Raw genomic sequence first — 18,979 nt, forward strand, 5'->3', positions numbered from 1 at the left:
CAAGCACTCAGCTGAGGCCATCGCCCTGGAGCAGAGCCGCCTGGCCCGCTTGGACCCCCACCCTGAGCTGCTGCCTGAGCTTGGCTCCCTAGCCCCTGTCAACCCCTGAGAATCGACCATGCCCTCTGTGTGTGTCCCGTCCACCCCCCCACCCCCCGGTGGCCACCTGCCTGTCCTACCTGCTGCTCATGACCCACTGCCGTCTTTTCCCTTGACACATTCCTCTGCCGGAAACCCCAGCCAGGCCCTGGAGGTCTGACAGCCCCTGCCTCAGAGCTGGTTCCTCCCTGGGGTATGACTTCCGGGCTGGCCACCCTCTGTCCCCCATCCTCAGCTGAGATTGGATGTGATGTAGTTGGGCCTCTTACCAACTGGTTTCTTTTGTTCTCATTAAATGTTAGGTTTGATAAAAAAAAAAAAAAAGATTGCATCTTGGGAGACCATAGAATTCCACCCTGTTAGGGGGTAGAAGGAATAAAAAGGATGCTGAATGAGTCTGTCCTCCCGGCAAGGCCTGTGGCTTCTCCTGACTTGGAGCCCATCTCTGATTTTTTCTGGCTTGGTCCACAGTCTGGGTCTGGGTGGACTGAGGCTGGAATCCCAGGTGCAGACTGACAGTGGGTCAGGTGAGTGAGGTTCCAGGGGAGGAAACATGGCATGGGGTGGGTGCAGCCAGCCCTTGGGCACAGGGAGAATTGCCCATCTGCTCAGCCCCACTTAGGAGGCTGGTGTGCTCTGAGTGAGTGCTCAGTCAGAAGAGAGAGCCTCAGCTTCCAAGCAGAGAAAACCTTTGGCTCTTCATTTATGTAACAATGGTCTCGAACATGGTGGAGATTGTGAGGATGGCGCAAGACAGAGCAAGGTTCTGTTCTGTTCATAGGGTCACCATGAGTCGCAGTTGACTTGACAGCATCTAACATGTTCACTTTTCCCTTAGAATGGAGAGCCTGCACATAGTAGGTGCTTAATGAAACTAGTCAGCAGATGGATAGGCTTGGGTAGCAACCTACAAATGCCAAGAAACTCTAGGCCTTGGGCACCTCACGGCCAGGCTGAGTCAGGCGCTTTGGCCCCAGGGGCCTGTGCAGGACCTGGCGCTCGGAGGTGTGCAGTAAGTGCATGCTGGACTGGGAAGTAGCACAGGCAGGGTGTCTGTGGTGGCAATGCCTAGTGTGCGGCCCCTGAGAAACACAGTGCTGGGGGCACAGTGGCTGCCCCATGGTCCCTTTGTCCACCACTCAGCCACAGTATCGTTGTTAGGTGCTTTCCAGTCGACTACAACTCATTGTAATGTTATTCACAACAGATCTGAGCCTTGCCCTATCGTGTGCTAGCCCCACCATCTCTGATACACTCTAACTCATTGTTACAGTCACTGGGTCAATGTGTCTCCCTCCCTTCAAAGCATGATGCCTTTTTCCAAGGACCAGCCCCTCCTAACAGCAAACTCGATGTATGTGAGATGAAGTTTCATCATCCTTCCCTCTAAGCAGCACTCTATTTTCACTTTCTCCAAGACAAATCTGTTTGCTCCTTTGAAAGTCCATAGGGTGTTCAGCACTACAGCTCAAAGGCATCAAGTCTTCTTTTGTCATCCTTGGTCATTGTTCAGCTTTCACATGCATAGGAAGCAAGTGAAAAAACCCATGGCCTGGATCAGGTGCACCTTGGGCTTTAAACTGACCTGGTGTCCTAAGAAAGAGGACTCCAGCAGACCCAGGTTGCATCTTACCTTTAGCCTTGACTTGGAGGCTCCTTCTGATAATTCTGTGGCTAAGTGATTCCTGTTACTGCTAACCAAAAGGTCAGTAGTTCAAATCCACCAGGCAGTCAATTTCTGTAAATATCTACAGCCAGTTCTACTCTGCCCTAATCTTCTAAGGGTTGCTGTGAGTCAGAATTGGTGTCAGTAGCTTTTAAGACTCTCTTTCTTCATCTGTGAATGGGAACAGCAATGAGTGGAGTCTGTATAAGGATAGGAGGAAGTAACATGCCCCACTCGGAGCACAGATTAGAGTCTGGATTCAGGTGCCAGCCCTGCTGTGTGTCCTCAGCTCGGTTCCCAACCATTTTCGTTAGTCTCTAAACATGTTCTATTCCCCAAGGGTCCAACAAACCAGAATCCCTTCCCCTCCTGTTTGCCAGGGTTGCATCCAGGTGGCCAGCTCCAGGGGCTTCACACCTCAACAGAGAGAGTCCTCCCACAGACCCCTTTCTCAGGGCTCCAGTTGCTCCCACCCTCTCACCCTGCAGTCTGTGTCCTGGGGCAGAGTGGCCTGTCAACCAGGCAGAGATGTGTTGAGAATCAACCGGCAGCTCATCTGTCTGGCGAGTTAGCCAGTTCGGTGCCTGGCATCGCTCCCAGCCTTGTTCCTCCTGCCACCACCTCCAGGCTCCTTGGAGGGTGGGACCCAAATGGGAGGGACATGGAGGCAGAAAGAGAGCTTGGAGGATGCCAATCAAACTTCCTGACAGCCTGTCAGCCTGCCCTTTCCTAACTACGTCCACTTGCACTGTCAGTTGACGTTAACACTTCACAGCTCCCTACGCACAAGGTTGCCCAGAAGGTTATCTCCATTTCACAGCAAAGGCCCGAGACTCACTGGATCAAGACCACAGTGCTAGTCAATTGTCACTGGTTGCTTTGGAGTTCACTGTGACGCAGAGCAGCCCTGTGCATGTCTGTCTGGAACTGCTCCACAGGGGCTTACAGGGCTGTGACCTTTCAGAAGCTGGTTGCCAGTTCTTTCTTCTGAGATGCCTCTGGATAGCTTAGAACATTGTGGTTAGTAGGTGAGTTCTTGAGTTTGACGCCTGGGCCTTGAGTCTCCAGAAATCATCTGTTCTGTTCAGTTCTATAGGTCTGATAATGTCAGTTCCTCCTATGTCGCTGCCCTCAAGGAATTTGAATCTCGGGAAGAGAAGACACAAGGGGGGGCATGGGGAATTCAAAACCACAAGTAGAGACTTGGGGTGCTTGGAGGGAGGGCTTTTCTGGAGGAGGAGGCTCCTGAGATGAACCTTGAAGTATAGGAGCCCTTTCCCCGCCCCCTTCTGTTGCAACTAAGAGGAATTCAAAGCCATTTGATACGAAAAAAAAAAAAAGAGGGAAAATGCTGCATTATTCATCCAGGTATTCTCAAAACGAAAACCATGTCACAAAGGTGTCAAGCTCCTCGTTCTGTTCCTTCTCTAGGCTGTCCTCTTCCTGACCAAGGCAGTTCCAGATGTACACCGTATGGGTGCAGAAACCCCAGTGGAGAGAGGGTGTGTCTTTATCTCAGGAAGTCAAAGAAAAGTTCCAGGAAAGAGCCACACTGGACCCACTTGGGTTGTGTGGCTGCCTCCAGATCGGGAGGGTGTTGGATAAGAGGCAGGCATGCGTGAGTGAGGTCTGGTGGGGAGAGAATACGAGGGGGCACACTGACCAGTGGGAGCTGGTCAGAGAACGATTGAGAAGGAATATGGCTGGAGAGAGCCCTGGATCAGGAAGCAGTGGATCCAGGGGACACTGTGAGCCATGTTAGGGAACTGGGAGGTGACCCCGAGAGTGACAGGGAAGGTAGTACCAGGGTCCTGTCTGGCATGGGGCAGTTGATGAAGTGATGGAGTCTTTGGACCAAAGCAGAGTTGTTTGAATCTGCTTCCTAGGTACTCATATGTTTGGGCCTCAGTCTGTTCATCTGATAAATGGGTGGAGCAATATCCCCTGAAAGGGTTATTGTGAGTAGAACTGATGATGTGTGTCAAACACATGGTGTATGGTTGATGCTCTCAGCAAGGTTGCAGCAGGGCATCTGGATTCACAGGGCACATTCACTGACCTTGTCCCACTCTTCATTGGCAGCTCTGAGCTGGGTAAGGAGCAGGGGTACTCAGCAGATTTCAGATCCTTGGCCTGGACCGTGCAACTGGAAGCTGACAGAGCCAGTGCATATACTTGAGTCAATCCCTAGTTGGTGTCATGGTAAGGCTGCTCATTTCATTAGAGGCCACTTACAAGTTCAAGATAGACTCTAAATAGGCCTCCCTTTCCCTAGAACTCATCAGAGCTGCCCACTCCTTTGAGCCCAGAGCCGAGGCATTCCAAGGGTTATGGGCAGGCCCCTCTCCACGGCTGTTCAGAACTAAGCTGTGCTTGCTGCTGCCAAAGGTTCTGCCTCTATCTGTCTATTTCCTGTTCTGTCTCAGGTATAATAAGGCTTGGATACGAGTAATAAGAATCTCGTTTAGCAAAAGAAAAAAGTCTACCTTTTCACACACACACAAAAAGTCCCGAGGAAAGCAATGTAGAGATGAAATCTTAGTTGCCTAGTGCTGCTATCACAGACTAGCACAAGTGGATTGATTTAACAAACAGATTTTTTTCTAACAGTATAGAAGTCTCAATTCAGGGCACAGGCTCCAGGGGAAGGAAGGTTTCTTCTCTGTGTCGGCCCTGGAGAAGAGTCCTTGTCTCCTTTCAACATCTATCGTCACAGCATCCCTTGGAGATACCCAAGTATCTTGGCTTCAATCTTCCCCTGTGTCTAGGAGGTGCTCAATATAGGGACCCTGGGTCCAAAGAAGTGATCTGCTCTGAGGCCTTCTTTCCTGGAGGTTCTGAGATCCTTCCCTCTCTGCTTATTTCTTTCTCCTTTTATCTTCTGTAAGATAAAGGATGATTAAGACCACACCCCAGGGAGTCTCCTCATACATTAGATCAGGACTGTGACCCAAGTAAAGATGTTACATGTCATTCCTGTCCCCTGACAGCACAGCTGATAGGCTGGAGGCATCAGAGAGGACAGTGACATCCTCATGATCCAAGATGGCAGTTACATTTCAAGAAGGAAAATAGAGATAGGACAAAGAAGTCAGTGAATGATGTGTGCCAATTTACTTTTAAGAAAGACTCCTAGAAATCAAGGTAGAAGATCCTGAAGAACAGGGAGAATGTGGGACAAAACTAAAACACATAAAAAACACCAGGTTTACTGGTCCAACAGAGACTAGTGGAGCCCAAGATGATAGCCCTTAGTCACCCTTCAGATCTAGACCAAAAACCACACAGTGGGTCAACTTTCAGCCAACCAGTAGACAGGCCTACAAGGTGACAAAGGGAGCTCTGGTGGCCTATGGGAAAGGAGCTGTGCTGCCAATATAAAGGCATACAGTTAGAAACCAACAAGTACTCCAAGGAAGAAAGGTCATTTTTTTCTCCTGCAATTTGCTACTTCTGAAAACCTGCCGGAGAGGTAACTAGGATGAATCTATTCCAACTTGAGAGCACATAGCAACAACATAAGGTGACCAATAACACTAGAGAGACACTCACTCGTTACAATAAACCAACCTTACAAATTCAAAAGAGCAACATTTGCCTAGAGATAAAGCTCAGAAGCAGGAAATGGTAGACTAGAAAGATTGATGGAAATGAGAATTACAGAGAGGAAACAGAGGGAGAGCATAATAGCATCGTGGTCATGAGTAAAAAAGTGTGTGATAATCCAATTTACTTTGTAAACTTTCACTCAGTTCTCAATAAAAGTATAATAAGAAGAAAGATTTCTAGAAATTAACACGTGACACTGACACTTCAGTTTTGTCACATAATCATAGCTAGCTACAGAAGAAGCAAGGTTGTCTTAAATCCAGGAATTCACATGCCTGGTTAAAAAATCAGGCCTTGTTAACTAAGAAACAGGGAGAATGGGTACTGGGAGCAACTAACTACTCCGATACCTTTCCATTCAATAAGCATTTATAGGGAACTCCTTGTACCTTGTACGGAGGGAGCTTTGGTAACATAGTGGTTGGAAACTGTGCTTCAATCCCAAAGACATGTGGTTCAAATCCACCAGCTACTCCGTGAGAGCAGGAGGCGCAGTCTCCTCCCACGCAGTTTGAGCTGGTTCTGATTTGAAGGCACACAGCAATAACAACCACCCTTGTTCTTAGTCATGCAATAGTTCTGATATGTAACTGATATTTTACTGTCCTGTGATCATTAAAAAATGGTTGGCATATAGTCTAGGTGCTCATTGAGCAGCATCACTGTTATTCTTTTAAATTTATTTCACTTGTTCTTGTTGCTGTTTTTGAGAATATACACAGAACATATAACAATTCAACAACTTCTACAGGTCAAGTTCACTGGCATTGATTCTCGTCTTCAAATTGTGCAACCATTTTACCCTCCTGTTCCTTCCTTATTTACATAAACTCACTATCCACTAAGGGTCGCATTTACTCTTTCAGGTTGCTATTGCCAATCTGACACCGTATAAGGAGTTCTTTTTTTTTTCTTGTGTCATCTTTATTCATCATCCAACTTAAAAAAAAATTTTATTCATTGTTGCACATTTTCTTCCCCCTCCTCCCTTCCCCCTCATATGGGTAGTTCTTAAAAGAACACAATGCTTTTAAAACCACTTTGGGGAAAAAATTTTATTGTTTAAAATTTAAAAACTAAATTGGGAAGGGTGTATGCCAGACATGTGTCCTATTTCCATACCTTTTCAATCTATATGCAGAACAGATCATCTGGGAGGTTGGGCTCTATGAGGAGAAATGTGGCATCAGGATTGGAGGAAAACTCACCAACAATCTGTGTTATGCAGATGACACAACCCTGCTTGCTGAAACAGGAGGACCTGAAGTGCTTGCTGTAAAAGGTCAAGGACTACAGCCTCCAATATGGATTGAGGCTCAATGTCAAGAAAATAAAGATTCTCACCACTGGGCAGATTGGCAGCGTCATAATGGATGGTGAAGAAATTGAGATTATAAACAGTTTTAGCTTGCTTGGCTCCATAATCAACACTTTTTGGCACCAGCAGCCAGGCAATTAAAAGACGTATTGTGTTCGGACTGTTTGCTGTCAGAGACCTCTCTAGAGTACTGAAGAGCAATAATGTCTGTCTGGAAACTAAGGTGCACTTAATACAGGCCAGTGTCTTTGCAGTCACTTGCTATGTGTCAGAGAGCTGGACAATGACTAGGGGTGATAGGAGAATTGATGCCTTTGAGCTGTGGTGTTGGAGAAGAGTATTGAATATACCATGGACTGCTAAGAGAACGAACAGGTTCATCCTGGAGAGGGTTAAACCTTGGAGGCAAGGATTCTGAAACTTCATTGTCATACTTTGCACATGTTGCAAGAAGGAACCGATCCTTGGAGAGGGACATCATGCTTGGGAGGGTGGAGGGACAGCGCAGGAGATGAAGACCCTCGATGAGATGGGGGAATAGGGGTAGGTGTGTCAGAGACAATAAGATTGGCACAGGATAGAGCAGGGTTTAGGGCTGTTGTGCATAGGGTTGCTGTGAGTCACAGGTGACTGGATGGCACATAACAAAAACAGTGGCAAGAAGTTTCACTGCAATCCCAAAAGCATGCAGTTCAAATCTGCCAGTTGCTCTGTGGGAGAAAGATGGGCAGTCTCCTCCCGTACAACAAACTGCCTCTGAAAACCCGCTAGAGATCAGCTATGGATTGGTTCTGAGTTAATGGTACACAACAACAAAAACAACATATCGGAATAGTTAAGGGGTTCATCGAATCACAATGGATACAGAAATTCTGGATTCTGTAAAATTTTTAGATTCTGTTCTGCAAGTTTTTCCCTTTTGATCAGGATTCTTCTATAGCCTCTTGGATCAGAATGTTCAATAATGGTAGCTGAGCACCTCCGCTTCTTCTGGTCTCATAACAAGAGGCAACTGTTCATGGAGTAGTCACAGTTATTACTGCAGCGGGAACTATGATATAAGTGCAGGCTGCTGTGAGAGAAGAGGAAGGTGCTTGCACAGATGGAGGGAGGGCAGGGTACAGAAAGGCATCCTCAAGACGTCCTGCCTGAGAACATACTGGCCTTAGGAGGCTGGGTCACTGACAACAGGATGGCCAATTGTAGGCACTTTGCAACCTTAACCTTAACCTGCTCTGGGGTGTGATTCTGATAACACATCTTTGTTGAGATGCCAGTGATGATAAGAGCTTAAGGCTCACCAGGGCACAAAGTCCCAACCAAAAGGTGATGAATTATGACACAGTTTAAAGGGAGGATACTATTTCTGAACGTTTGGGAATTCCTGAAACCCTAGAATACTGTTGTGTTGTTGTTGTTGTTGTTGTTGTATACTGCTGAGTTGGAGCCAGCCCATAGCTGACCTTCCAGTGAGTTTTTAGAGGCAGTGAAATGCACAGGAAGAGATTGCCCATCTTTCTCTCATCAAGCAGCTGATGGATTCAAACCACATACCTTTGGGTTGGTAGTACGACTCATTACCATCAAGCCACCAGAGCTCTCCTAGAATACTGTAGGCAGCCACAAAATTCTGAAATCAGATGCTCTTGCTGGTTACCATTCAGGTGATTTCATCTCATAAAGACCTGTGAGTGCAGAGTAGACCTGGGCTCCTTGGAGTTTTTCTGGAAGCAGATTGCCAGGCCTTATTTCTGAGGTGCCTCTGAGTGAGCTGCAACTGTCAGTCTCTCAGATAGTAGTCTAGCACGTAAATGCATCAACAGGGACGCTTGAGAACAGTAAACATGAGCTAAAAGCTCTTCACCTGGTGGAATGAGGATTTCGGTGCGTAGTGCTTTTCTGAGCTGCTATAGGGAAAGGAAGACACAGCTCCTGCGGCCCTGGAACAGCCCTCAACGCACGTGGCAGGGTGAGGATGAAGCTGTACTACAGGGACCATCCCTGAGACTCATGGAGGTAGAGGAGGCTGAGGGGTGAGAGTCCAGGTCCACTTGCCCTCCCTGCACCCCCTTCCCTCTCTATGCTTCAAGGGCTGAGGCACAGGCACTTGCAGACTCCCACTTCACATCTGGGAAGGCTATCTGAATATGGCAGCTCCTGCCAGGGCAGGACTGGCCTGTGAGCCTCAGGAGACCCTTTGCTCAGGAGTTACTGAATACCTCCTGGTCTCAGGAGCTGACAGCACCACCCCCAGAAAGCCCCTGCTGGGTACGCCACCACAGCCCTCATCAGAGCATGGTGGCTCTGGGATTTCACTGCAGTTTGTTTGTCCCTTGTCTTCAGCTGAGCCTTCTTTCTTTTTTAAAAAATTTTTTAAATTATTATTAATTTTAATGAAAATTTACAGAGACTTTGGATTTCCATTCATTCATTGTTGAACTTTTCTCCCTGCCCACCCTTCCCCCACACTCTTCTCTTTGAAAAGTAAAAAAAAAAATTATTTCATTGTCTTAAAGTCCCTCCCAAGTCCACGCCACTGTGTAGCCTTCCTTCTGGACTCCTTTCATTACAATAACACCTAATCACATAACCCTTTAAAACAGTTTTCTCTCTCATCTGTTTCAATGCAGTATACATTATTGAACCCATCTTTCTCAATCTCCCCCCAACCCTAATGTCAGCCCTGTTTTACAACAGTGGCACCATGCAGTATTTGCCCCTGTGTGACTGAGATACTTCACTCAGTATAATGTCCTCCAGAGTCACCCAGTTTGAATAATATTTCATGAGTTCCTTGTTTTTCAAGGCAGTATAGTATTCCATTGTGTGAATATACCAGAGCTTCTCTATCCATTCATTTGTGGATGGGCACTTTAGGTTGTTTCCAACTCCTTGCAATTGTGAACAAAGCCGCGATAAACATTGGTGTGCATATATCTGCTTGGATGTCAGTTATGGTCTCTTTGGGGTATATTCCCAGTAGTGGAATTGCGGGTCAAATGGTATCTCTAGTTGCAACTTTTTTAGAAAGTGCCACCCCGCCTTCCATAGTGGTTGCACCATTTTACACTCCCACCAACAGTAAATAAGGGTTCCAGTTTCTCCACAACCTCGCCAGCATTTGTGGCTTGCTCAGCTGAGCTTTCTAAGAGCCACCCCTGGTCCCTCTTGCATGTAAGTTCAGTAGCTGTCTGTTCATTAGTGAAGTAGTGAGTGAGTGAATGATTGAGAGTGAGTATAAATGAGTGAATGAGTCTCCTGGTTGCTGGGGTGCTGGTCCCCCAGAGAAGAGGGGGAGGCCTTCAAGGGTTAACCCGGAGCCTGCCTGTGGTCTGAGGTAAGCAGGGAGCGTATTTGTTCAGGTAAATAAGGAAGGATTACTTATAATGGGAAATCAGGCCCCAGCCAACTCTTCATCTCCCGGCTGCCTGACTTCCTCTCCACACATTCCTGCACTTGCCCTCGTCCACGCCACCCTGCAGACGCAGTGCCCCCAGCCCGCTGCTGTCCCTCTTTAAGCCTCTGGGCGTCGGGCCTTGCCACAGCACCAGCAAGTGTCCCTGGGCTGGGAGCAGCAGGCTCCCCACAAGACACTCAGCCCTGAGACCTCAGAGAGCCACCCCTCGAGGGTGGCCAGGCCCCCGGCGTCTCACCCGAGTGTCACCTCTGTCTTCAGCACTGCTGTCTTCTGGCCCCACTGGCCCCTCAGATGCCCGGCTGAAACAGAGCAGTGGCCCAGGCTGCCCACACCTCCTCCTGGCCCCTGAGGTTGGCCCTGCAACGGACGACTCCTTGGGCACTAGGCAGCTAACGAGTAAGTCTGACAGGTGCATTGGGAGGTCGAGTCACAGGAACGTTCCCCTTGCCAGCTGTGGGGACAGTGGGTGATTGAGAACAGCCTTGGAGGAGGGGGTCTGCCAACTTGGCAGGTGTCAGTCGTCCTGCACTTCCCTTCCTGTCCTCCGCAGGGTGCCCCCTCAGCCTCCAGGGCTGTGCCTCTGCCCAGGTGAGCACCCTGTGTGGCTGTGGTCCCCTGCGGAGGCTGAGGCTGCGCCTGCCTGTACATCCGAGCAGGACAGCTCAGCAGGTCCAGAGCCCGAACACCCATGCCCGCCCGGTTCTGCTTGACCCATGAAACACAGGCGGCCTTTCTGCTCCAACTGCGGAGCTGTGGTGCTGAGGAAGGGGCTCCCTGGTGTTGAGGCCTTTAGTGGGTCAAACTCTTGAGGTTCAGGGGGAAAGTGGGGGGCTAGGATGGCCAGTGGAGGACACAGACAACCCTGGGCCCTCAGGTCCCTGGGGAAGGTGAGGACATTTGTGCTCAGACTGGAAACATGAAGAAAGCTGCAATTGTGAAAGTGGGAGGGTCCCCTGAAGACTCTCATTTCCAAGATTTGCTCTATTCATCCTGTGGCCATACAGGGAAGAGGGAGTGGGCACGGCAGGGTGGTAGACCCAGGGAGTTGGGTGACTGGGGATTTCCCTGAGGCTGACCTTGGGGTGGGTGGGGTGCACACATGTGCATTTGGGAGGGGCAGCTCTACTCCCAGGCCAGGCCACAGGCTCAGTGTAACTTGTCCCCTTTATGACCGTCACTGTCTTCCTCCTCCTCCTTGGCCAGGGCTGGCCTTAGCCTCATTTCCTGCCCCCACCTCCCCAATAAACAGCTATGCGGCAACCCCCAGTCAAGCAGCATCTCCCCGACACCAGCTGCTCTGCTGACTAACAAGGCAAACAGGCATCAGCTGCCCCTGGCCCGTGGCGAGCAGGGCGGGGGAGGAGAGGCCACACGACAGGTGGACACCTGGGACAGGCGGACACCTGGGACAGGCGGCAGAGCCAGGCTCACAATGGGGAGTCCCACGACCCCAAACTCACAGGCAAATAGAGGCTGGAGAGGGGCATCCCCAGAACTTCCAGGAGACTAAGGCATGGAGGAGGCAGCCTCTCGTCAATTCAAGGATGACCCTCCCCATCGAGGGTCTGACTGTCCGTGAATGGACCCGCGTTTATTTCACTGTGTCAGGTTCCATGGAAGGATCCAGGGCTGCAAACCTCAGCCCCTGCCAGCTGTGTGTGTACTGAACCTTATCCGTTCTGAAGCTGCTTAACAGTGGGGACACAGTTTGTCTTCACAAGGACCCTCCGGAGTAGACAGGGCTCAGAGCTCTCTACCCACCCAGCCTGAGGGAAGGAGCTGCACCAGTAGGCAGACGCTCAATGGATGCTCAGAAGGCGCAGTGCTGGCAATAAGTAGAAGCGAGGAATCCACATTTTAGCATTGCAGGTGCAAAGTTAATAGCTCTAAAACAATTAGGGAACGATTTTGGGTTAAATGGGTGGTGCAGCTCCAGTGCAACCTGGGGAGGTTAGTTCAGGCTGAACAGGAGACAGGTCTTCTGGGTGGTGAACAAGGGCCTGCAGCGCTAGAAGTCACTTTGTGACTGTGGATGAATCATGCTACATCTCTACATGTGCATCTCCTCTGCTGTAAGAGGAGACTGTAGGACAAAGTGGGCTTGAAGGGCTTGGGACTTGTTAAAGGAGACCTCAGAGAGGAGAGAGTGGGGCTTTGAAGGCTGTGTAGGAGTTTGGTGAAGGCAGGATGCCAGGCTGATTCTGTTGGTTTTGCAAGCTGTAAGCTTTCCCAGCCTTGTCCTCTGGGCTAGGGGGCTGGGGCGGTGTGGGGGCATGGAGGAATGTTGTGGGCCTGGCCCTTTCTCCTCTTGGTGCAGCAAGTCACCTGAGACCATAGGATCCAGCTCCTCCCACTCTCACCTCCATGGGAGATGAAATAGGATTTCCAGGTCTAACCTTCTAGGGGTTAGAGAAGGGTGTGAGAGGCCAGCAGCTGCCTTGGGCTGTCTAGAGAGCTGAGTAACCCCAGGGCAATGGGCCTAGGCTCTCATAAGCTATCCAGTCCCTTAGAGTCCTCTCTTGGGGCCCACCCTCTCCTTCCACCCTCCATCACCATGTGCTGCTTCTTGCCTTTGTCTTGTTCCTCACTACCTCACCTCTGCTCCTCCCTTGCTTCTCCAGTGCCATTCCTTGTCAGCCCCCACATGTCACCTGTACGTGTCCTCAGGCCTTCACAAGCCACGTCCTCTCTGCCTTCACAACCACTTTACGACATGCTCTCGGCAGCCTATTTAACAGATGGGACAACTGAGTCTCAAAGATCAGACTACCTGCCCCAGTGCCAGGGCTAGAGAGCAGAGGATCAGGGGCTCAGACTTGGTCAGAGACCCTCCTCGCCACCCCAACCTTCATCTCGTTCAATGCCCCACCAGGCGCCCCAGCCAAGTAAACGCCTGTCAAGTGGAGCAGCTCTTCCCAAAGCAAACTTTGCACAAGCCCAGTTGCCCTGGGCCCTTCCTGACATTTAATGCCAGGCTCCTTCTCCCGGGTAGTTTGCATGTTCTCTGCCCAGCCCTGGGGGGAGCCAGACTGAGAGGTCCACCTGCCAGCTTCTCTCCCACCTCTCAGTGGCTGGGGCAGGACATCCACCCTGGGGGAGAAGCCTCTTTCTCCTTCCTCCCGAGCCCCTCATCTCCTGCCAGGGATCTGGCTATGACCAAGGTCTGCACAGGAGCCTGGGACGGGGCAACGAGGTCTGTCAGAACCAAAGTACTTCCTCCTCCCTCCACCCCTGGGCTTAGAGAATGACTGTCCCGGCTGAGGTCCCAGCCCCACAGAATCCTGCTGTGACCTAGGCCATTCTGCTTTGGAACAGCAAGTCTCATGGGAGTTGCTGGCTCCAGCTCCTGCTCTATCACCTCGAGGTTGCTGCTGCTTGGGGAGGCTAGACCAGAAAAATCAAAACAAAACTAAAAAGAAAGCTGTGAAATCAACACAACAACCCTATGTGTTAAGGGGTAGGGTTGTCTTGGCTTTTAGGAAAGACTCCTAGTGGCACTGTAGTTAAGCACTGAGCTGCTAACCGAAGAGTTGGCAGTGTGAACCCACCAGCTGCTGCAGGGGAGAAAGATGAAGCAGTCTGTTCTCATCAAGATTGCAGCCTGGAAACCGGATTAGGAAGGTCTTCTCCGCCCTATATGATCACTGTGCAGTGGAATTACCTTGACAATGATGGGCTCAGTTTGGTTTTGAGTCATGTTTTAAGAAAGGAGATTGCCAGGTCTTCATTCTCTTGGAGCTGCTGGTGGTTTCAAACTGCTGACCTTTTGGTCAGCAGCTGGAGTGCTTACTCATGGCACTGCCATGGCCTCTTGAATAACCTCCTCTCAACACTCAAGTCAGAACTGACTCACAGCTGAGCTTCCGCTAGGTTTCCAAGGCTGCAGACACACGGGAGGAGATGGTCCGCCTTTCTCCTGAGGCCCCGCTTGTGCATTCGAACCTCCCGGGAGGTTCTGTGCCTTTGACTAAGCAGCATAGCTCCATATAGACGAGGCAGCCGTTTTTTGTTACAACTCAACCCAGAAGATTTTAATCTTTTTAAAAAAGCTATTTCTTTATTCACCCTTCAGGACAGTTCCTTCAGGACTCCCATCATCTGCTGTCATGTTGGGGGACCTTCCCTGTCCTAACCTCCTTTCCAAGCCTGAAGGTGTGCTCACTGGGCCTAGGGTTGAGGTACAGGGAGTCTTCCTCTTCCAGACCATCAAATTTTACAGACTCAGCATCCAGAGATGATGAAGTCCCCCTCTCCCTCTCCGTGCTGGGCCTGGAGGAGGGTGCAGAGACTCAGAAACTGAGATAAGCGTGGCCTGTGGGTGCACATACCACCTGAGAAAGTGTAAAGCTACTTACACCGCTTCACTGTCCTGGCCTTTCAAGCCCCAGAGACACAGTTGTCTCTCAGAGCCCCTGCTTCACTGATGAGGAGTCTGAGGACGGGAGGACCCACCACAGGCAGAACAGCAGGACCAGGTAGAATCCCCGGTTCTTCAGGCCCCCAAAGACCTTGCCGGCCCTGTGGAGCAGGACCACAGGAAGCAGGACAGTCCTAGCTGAATAATAAATATTAAGCACATAGATGGAGTCACCTCAAAGCAGCAGCTGCTGTGGCCTGCACTGTCCAGGAGGGTTATGGAGCTGGCTTGTGAAGGACGGATAAGCCTAAGAAGGGACAGTGATTTGGAACAGGACTGCATCGTGGTCACTGGCCAGGGGATATACACAGATGGCAGGGCAGATGAGGTGGGCTGGTTCTAGCATGCTACGAAATGAAATAAATTGAGACAATGCATATGCTTAGTAAAAGAGGCCTGGCACGATGGTTACGTGTGTGGCTGTTAAACAAAAGGTTGGTGGATCAAACCTAGCAGCAGCTCTGTGGGGGGGAAAGACCTGGTAGTCTGCTCTGGTAAAGATGGCAGCTTTGGAAACCCCCCAGGGCAGTGCCCTGTGGAGTGACTTGATGGCACACGGCAGTGACGCCTGCTCAGTAAGGGCTGAGTTAAACCATCCATTTCAGTTTCTGGAAAGCCAGGCAGTGGGTGGGATGATTTTCCAGGGTTAGTTTAGCAGGTGATCTTAACAGAGGCAAAAGGATAATAGGGGACTTGGAAGGTGTAGAAACCATCAGCAGATTAGCTAGAAAGAGGGTGGGGCTCAGATTTTAATTCAAAGCTCAGTCACACCTGGGCGCATGCCCTGAGCAGGTCACAATGCCCTTGTCTGCCAGGTGGGAATAATAGGGGCTGCCCCGGGGGGTGGCTGGGAGGGTCCACAGGGCAATTTATTTAGTTTGGGCTTCACTTGGCCTGGAATGGATTTGGAGGGGGTTAGAGAGCATATGTGTGGGTGCCAGGGGTCCTGGCAATCTTTCTCTCCGTCTCTCTCTCCAGCTCCTGGTGCTTTGCTACTGGCTTGCTATCTATGTCGAACCTCCCAGAGAGCAGGGGCTTCTGGGAGAGAAAGGCCAGTGACCTCAACAGGCAGGGGCTTCTGGGAAATTCAGACTGATGACTGACAGGCCTGGGGTCTGAGAAGTGGTAGAAGGCCATGGGGATAGCTAGGCCTCTCCCAGCACCCCTCTAGGGACCCACTTTTCTTCTCTCTGCTCTGGGAGACCCTGTGGGCAGCATATTTTCAGGACGCTCACAATGGGGTGGTTGAGAGTAGGCCAGGAAACGGCCAGCGTGGGAACTCTTCCTGGCAATCGAGTGGCCTGTCCAGTGAGGGAAGGCCGTCGTTCTGAGCAGTGACACGTGGCCAGTAAGGCACCCTCAGGCCTCAGCCCACGCCCTGTCTGTAGTGACTGCTTCTCTTGGGTTCTGCAGTTTGAAGAGCAAAGGCACTGGTGTTCTACAGGAGAATAAGACAGTCTTTTCGAGAAGAGATGGACCAGGAGAAGATTGAGAGGAGACTAGACTAGAGGTGGGAAAGTTTCAGGGATGCTAGGCAGGCAGGAGGGCGGTGGCCTGGGACTCCTTGGAACCTTGGAGGAGCCTGAGTTCTCTCCAGGCCGCTGACCAGCTGACCCCGGGGTTGTCTGTGTGGCTGTTACCACTCTACATGACTCCTGACACCAGCGCAGTGAGGGGACCCAGAGGCTTGTACGGAGAGAGGACTATGTTGGGAAAGTGGGTGATGTGGGGAAGCAGGCTCTCCCAGGCCTATCCCCACCCACTTGCTCCCCTCAGTGCTTTGTTTGTTGCAGTGAAACTGGAACCAGGCAGAGCAGGGCTGGTGTGAGGTCTTAGGACTGAGGTGGATGCTAGGACTTATTTAGCCCTTGCCACAGTCCTCCCAGTGGATACTATCTGAGGGAGCTCTGCTGGCTTAGTGACAGAAGCTATACTGTCAACCCAAAGGCACACGATTCGAACCCACCAGCTGCTCCACAGGAGAAAGATAGGCATTCTCCTCTCAGGAGATTAACTGCCTCTGAGAACCTGCTAGAGTCAGCTGTGAGCTGATTCCATCTCAATAGGATGTAACACAGGTTCCACCTAAGAGGCTGAGGGGGAAGGTATGGCAGATGACTCTAACCCCCAAGACAGCCCCAGGCTTTGTAAAGGGCTCCTGGTGACTCGTTCCCTGAAGGTGTGGTTTCAGAAGGTCTCCAGGAATGGTTCGTTGGTGCCAGGGAGAGCCCAGAAGAAAGGGGAGCCCCACAGGCTCATTTCCTGAGGTGGAAATAAGGACGGTGCAAGAAACAGCTGCTTGCAAACTCTGTCTTTGGACTCTGCTGTCATCTGCTTCATGGCAGGTGTGGAGAGAAGGGGTCAGAGGTAGTTAATCCCTCTGGCTGCCGCTCCACTGATGTGGCCCTGTCTTTGGGCCTCAGCCTCCACCAGCTGTTACCAAACTTTCTTTGTCTGGAATAGGAGCCAGAGCTGCCAGGGCAGGAGGGAGCCTGGATTAATCCAGACATGTGGCTTAATCCAGAGAAGATCTCGGGGTTTGAGAGCTGAGGGCATCACTCAGGAGACAGGCAGCCCCTTGGGCCTGGCCTGAAGAGACTTGCCTTGAAGACTGACTGGGCCTTCGGTCCAGGAACCAGGACAGGGCAAACTGTGGGCCTGTCTTAGGACTCGGCTTGTGGAACCAGAGGCTGAAAGGCCAGATTCCCTCTAGCTTGGTCCTGGTTCTCCTCTGTGACCCAGGCTATGTCCCTGCCACTCTCTGAGCCTTGGTTTTCCCAGTGCACGTGTGTCACCCTGAACAACCATTGAGGATACAGTTGTGAATTCAATTGCTTGGTTAAGACTGGAGTGAGCAGAGATGTTAGGGGGAGAGCTGTTAAGGAAGGCTTCCCAGGGGAAGAAAGCTTTGAGCTGAACTATGATGAGAAGGGCCACCTTAAATAGCATAAGAGAAAAATAGCCTTGTTAGGACCATAGTGAGGGGCTGGGGATAAACTCCATTCTCATTAGTGTGGATATGTGGTCACCATGTCCATCCTAGGGTCTGGTCCACACCCTTTCAACCCTCATGAAGGGACCTCTGGGCCTCAGGGTTTCCAGCTATAAAAGCTATCATATATACTGTTATGTGTCATTGAGTCAGAACCAGCTCATAGCTAACCTTCCAAGTAGGTTTTCAGAGGCTGTAAATCACACAGGAGGAGATTGCCCATTTTTCTCCCTGAGAGCAGCTGGTGGACTTGAACCATGTACCTTTAGTTTTGCAGTGTAACTCTTTACCACTAAGCTGTCAGAGCTCCTAATCACTTATATGACTCATAGCTCCGATTCTCTGGAATGGGTAGGAGTTGGGTTCAGAAACCCATTGGGATGGGGTAGGACAGGCAGTGGGGAGTCACGGGAGGTTGTTCTAATGCAGAAGTGTTGGAGGGAGATGAACTTGTCAGGAGGGTGGAAGGAGCAGCCGGGCAGCAGGGCAGGTGGGAGAACCAAGGAGCCTGGTCAAAGGTGGACTGGGCCCTGGAGAAGCTGGGACTGCTTAGAGCAGGGGGCGCAGAGGGACCGTGGTCGTGCCAGCTCACTACTTGGCCAGCTGGAACCTCAAATACAAGCTGCTGCTCTCTGAGGCTCACTTTCCACATCTGTAAAATGGGGTTAGTGAGTCTGTGTCATCCAGACTGTGGGTGGTCCAGGGGTGATGTACGTGAATACCCCGGTTGGGGCACTGGACACATAGTGGGTGCTCACCTTCCCATTTTCTCTTCCCTGTGAATGGGGTCCTGTGGCTGGAAGGAGAGGCCAGGGTGGTAGACTGAGTGCACTGCTCTGATTCCCTCGACAGCTCACCAAGGTTCCCAGGCCTGGACTGTGGGGAGAGATGGCGCTGCCCCCACCAACACTGCCTGTGGACATTCAGATCTTTCCTCCTCATTCAAGTTAATGATTAACTACATTTTTACTGGGGAAATCTTGGAGCTGGGACTGAGCCTTGATTGAGAGCAGGTTCCTTGGCATTTAGGAGCAGGGGGAGGGGGAGTTGGAATGTGGGGTGTGGGGTGTAGAGGAGGAGGCAGGAATTCTAGGCTGGTAGAGTAGCACTGCGCTGGAAGTCAGAAGAACTGGATTTGAGTAACTTAGGGAGCAAGCACTAAGCCAGGGGTCAGAAGATCTGGATTTGGGTACTTTTGGGGTAACTTAGGGAGCTCTAAGAGCTTAGTGGTAAGGTGTTGCGCTGCCAACCTGAAGGCACATGGTTCGAATCCACCAGCTGCTCTGCAGGAGGAAAATGGGCAATCTCCCATGCAAATTACCGCCTCTGGAAATCCGCTGGAGGATCAGCCATGATCCGCTATCAGTCCCAACATGACAGTACACAACAACAACAACCACCACCTCCCTCTGAGCTTTAATGTCCATTCACAAAACAGAAGCTAAGATAAGCCCCACACT

At 50.7% G+C, this 18,979-nt stretch overlaps 1 protein-coding gene across 1 annotated transcript in view; it reads left to right on the forward strand.

Moving 5' to 3' along the window:
* The window catches only part of LOC102861113 (histone-lysine N-methyltransferase EHMT2-like), a 12,441-nt gene extending 1,614 nt beyond the window's left edge, over window positions 1–10,827 (forward strand). Inside the window, exons 2-3 of the mRNA XM_006882186.1 lie at window positions 10,369–10,506; window positions 10,661–10,827. Coding sequence (XP_006882248.1) covers window positions 10,369–10,506; window positions 10,661–10,827 — 305 coding nt within the window. The remainder of the gene's footprint in view (window positions 1–10,368; window positions 10,507–10,660) is intronic.
* Window positions 10,828–18,979: the final 8,152 nt, after the last annotated feature.

Source organism: Elephantulus edwardii, unplaced genomic scaffold, assembly GCF_000299155.1.
Source record: "Elephantulus edwardii isolate Elephantulus edwardi_28Jun2011 unplaced genomic scaffold, EleEdw1.0 scaffold00017, whole genome shotgun sequence".
Lineage (NCBI taxonomy): Eukaryota > Metazoa > Chordata > Mammalia > Macroscelidea > Macroscelididae > Elephantulus > Elephantulus edwardii.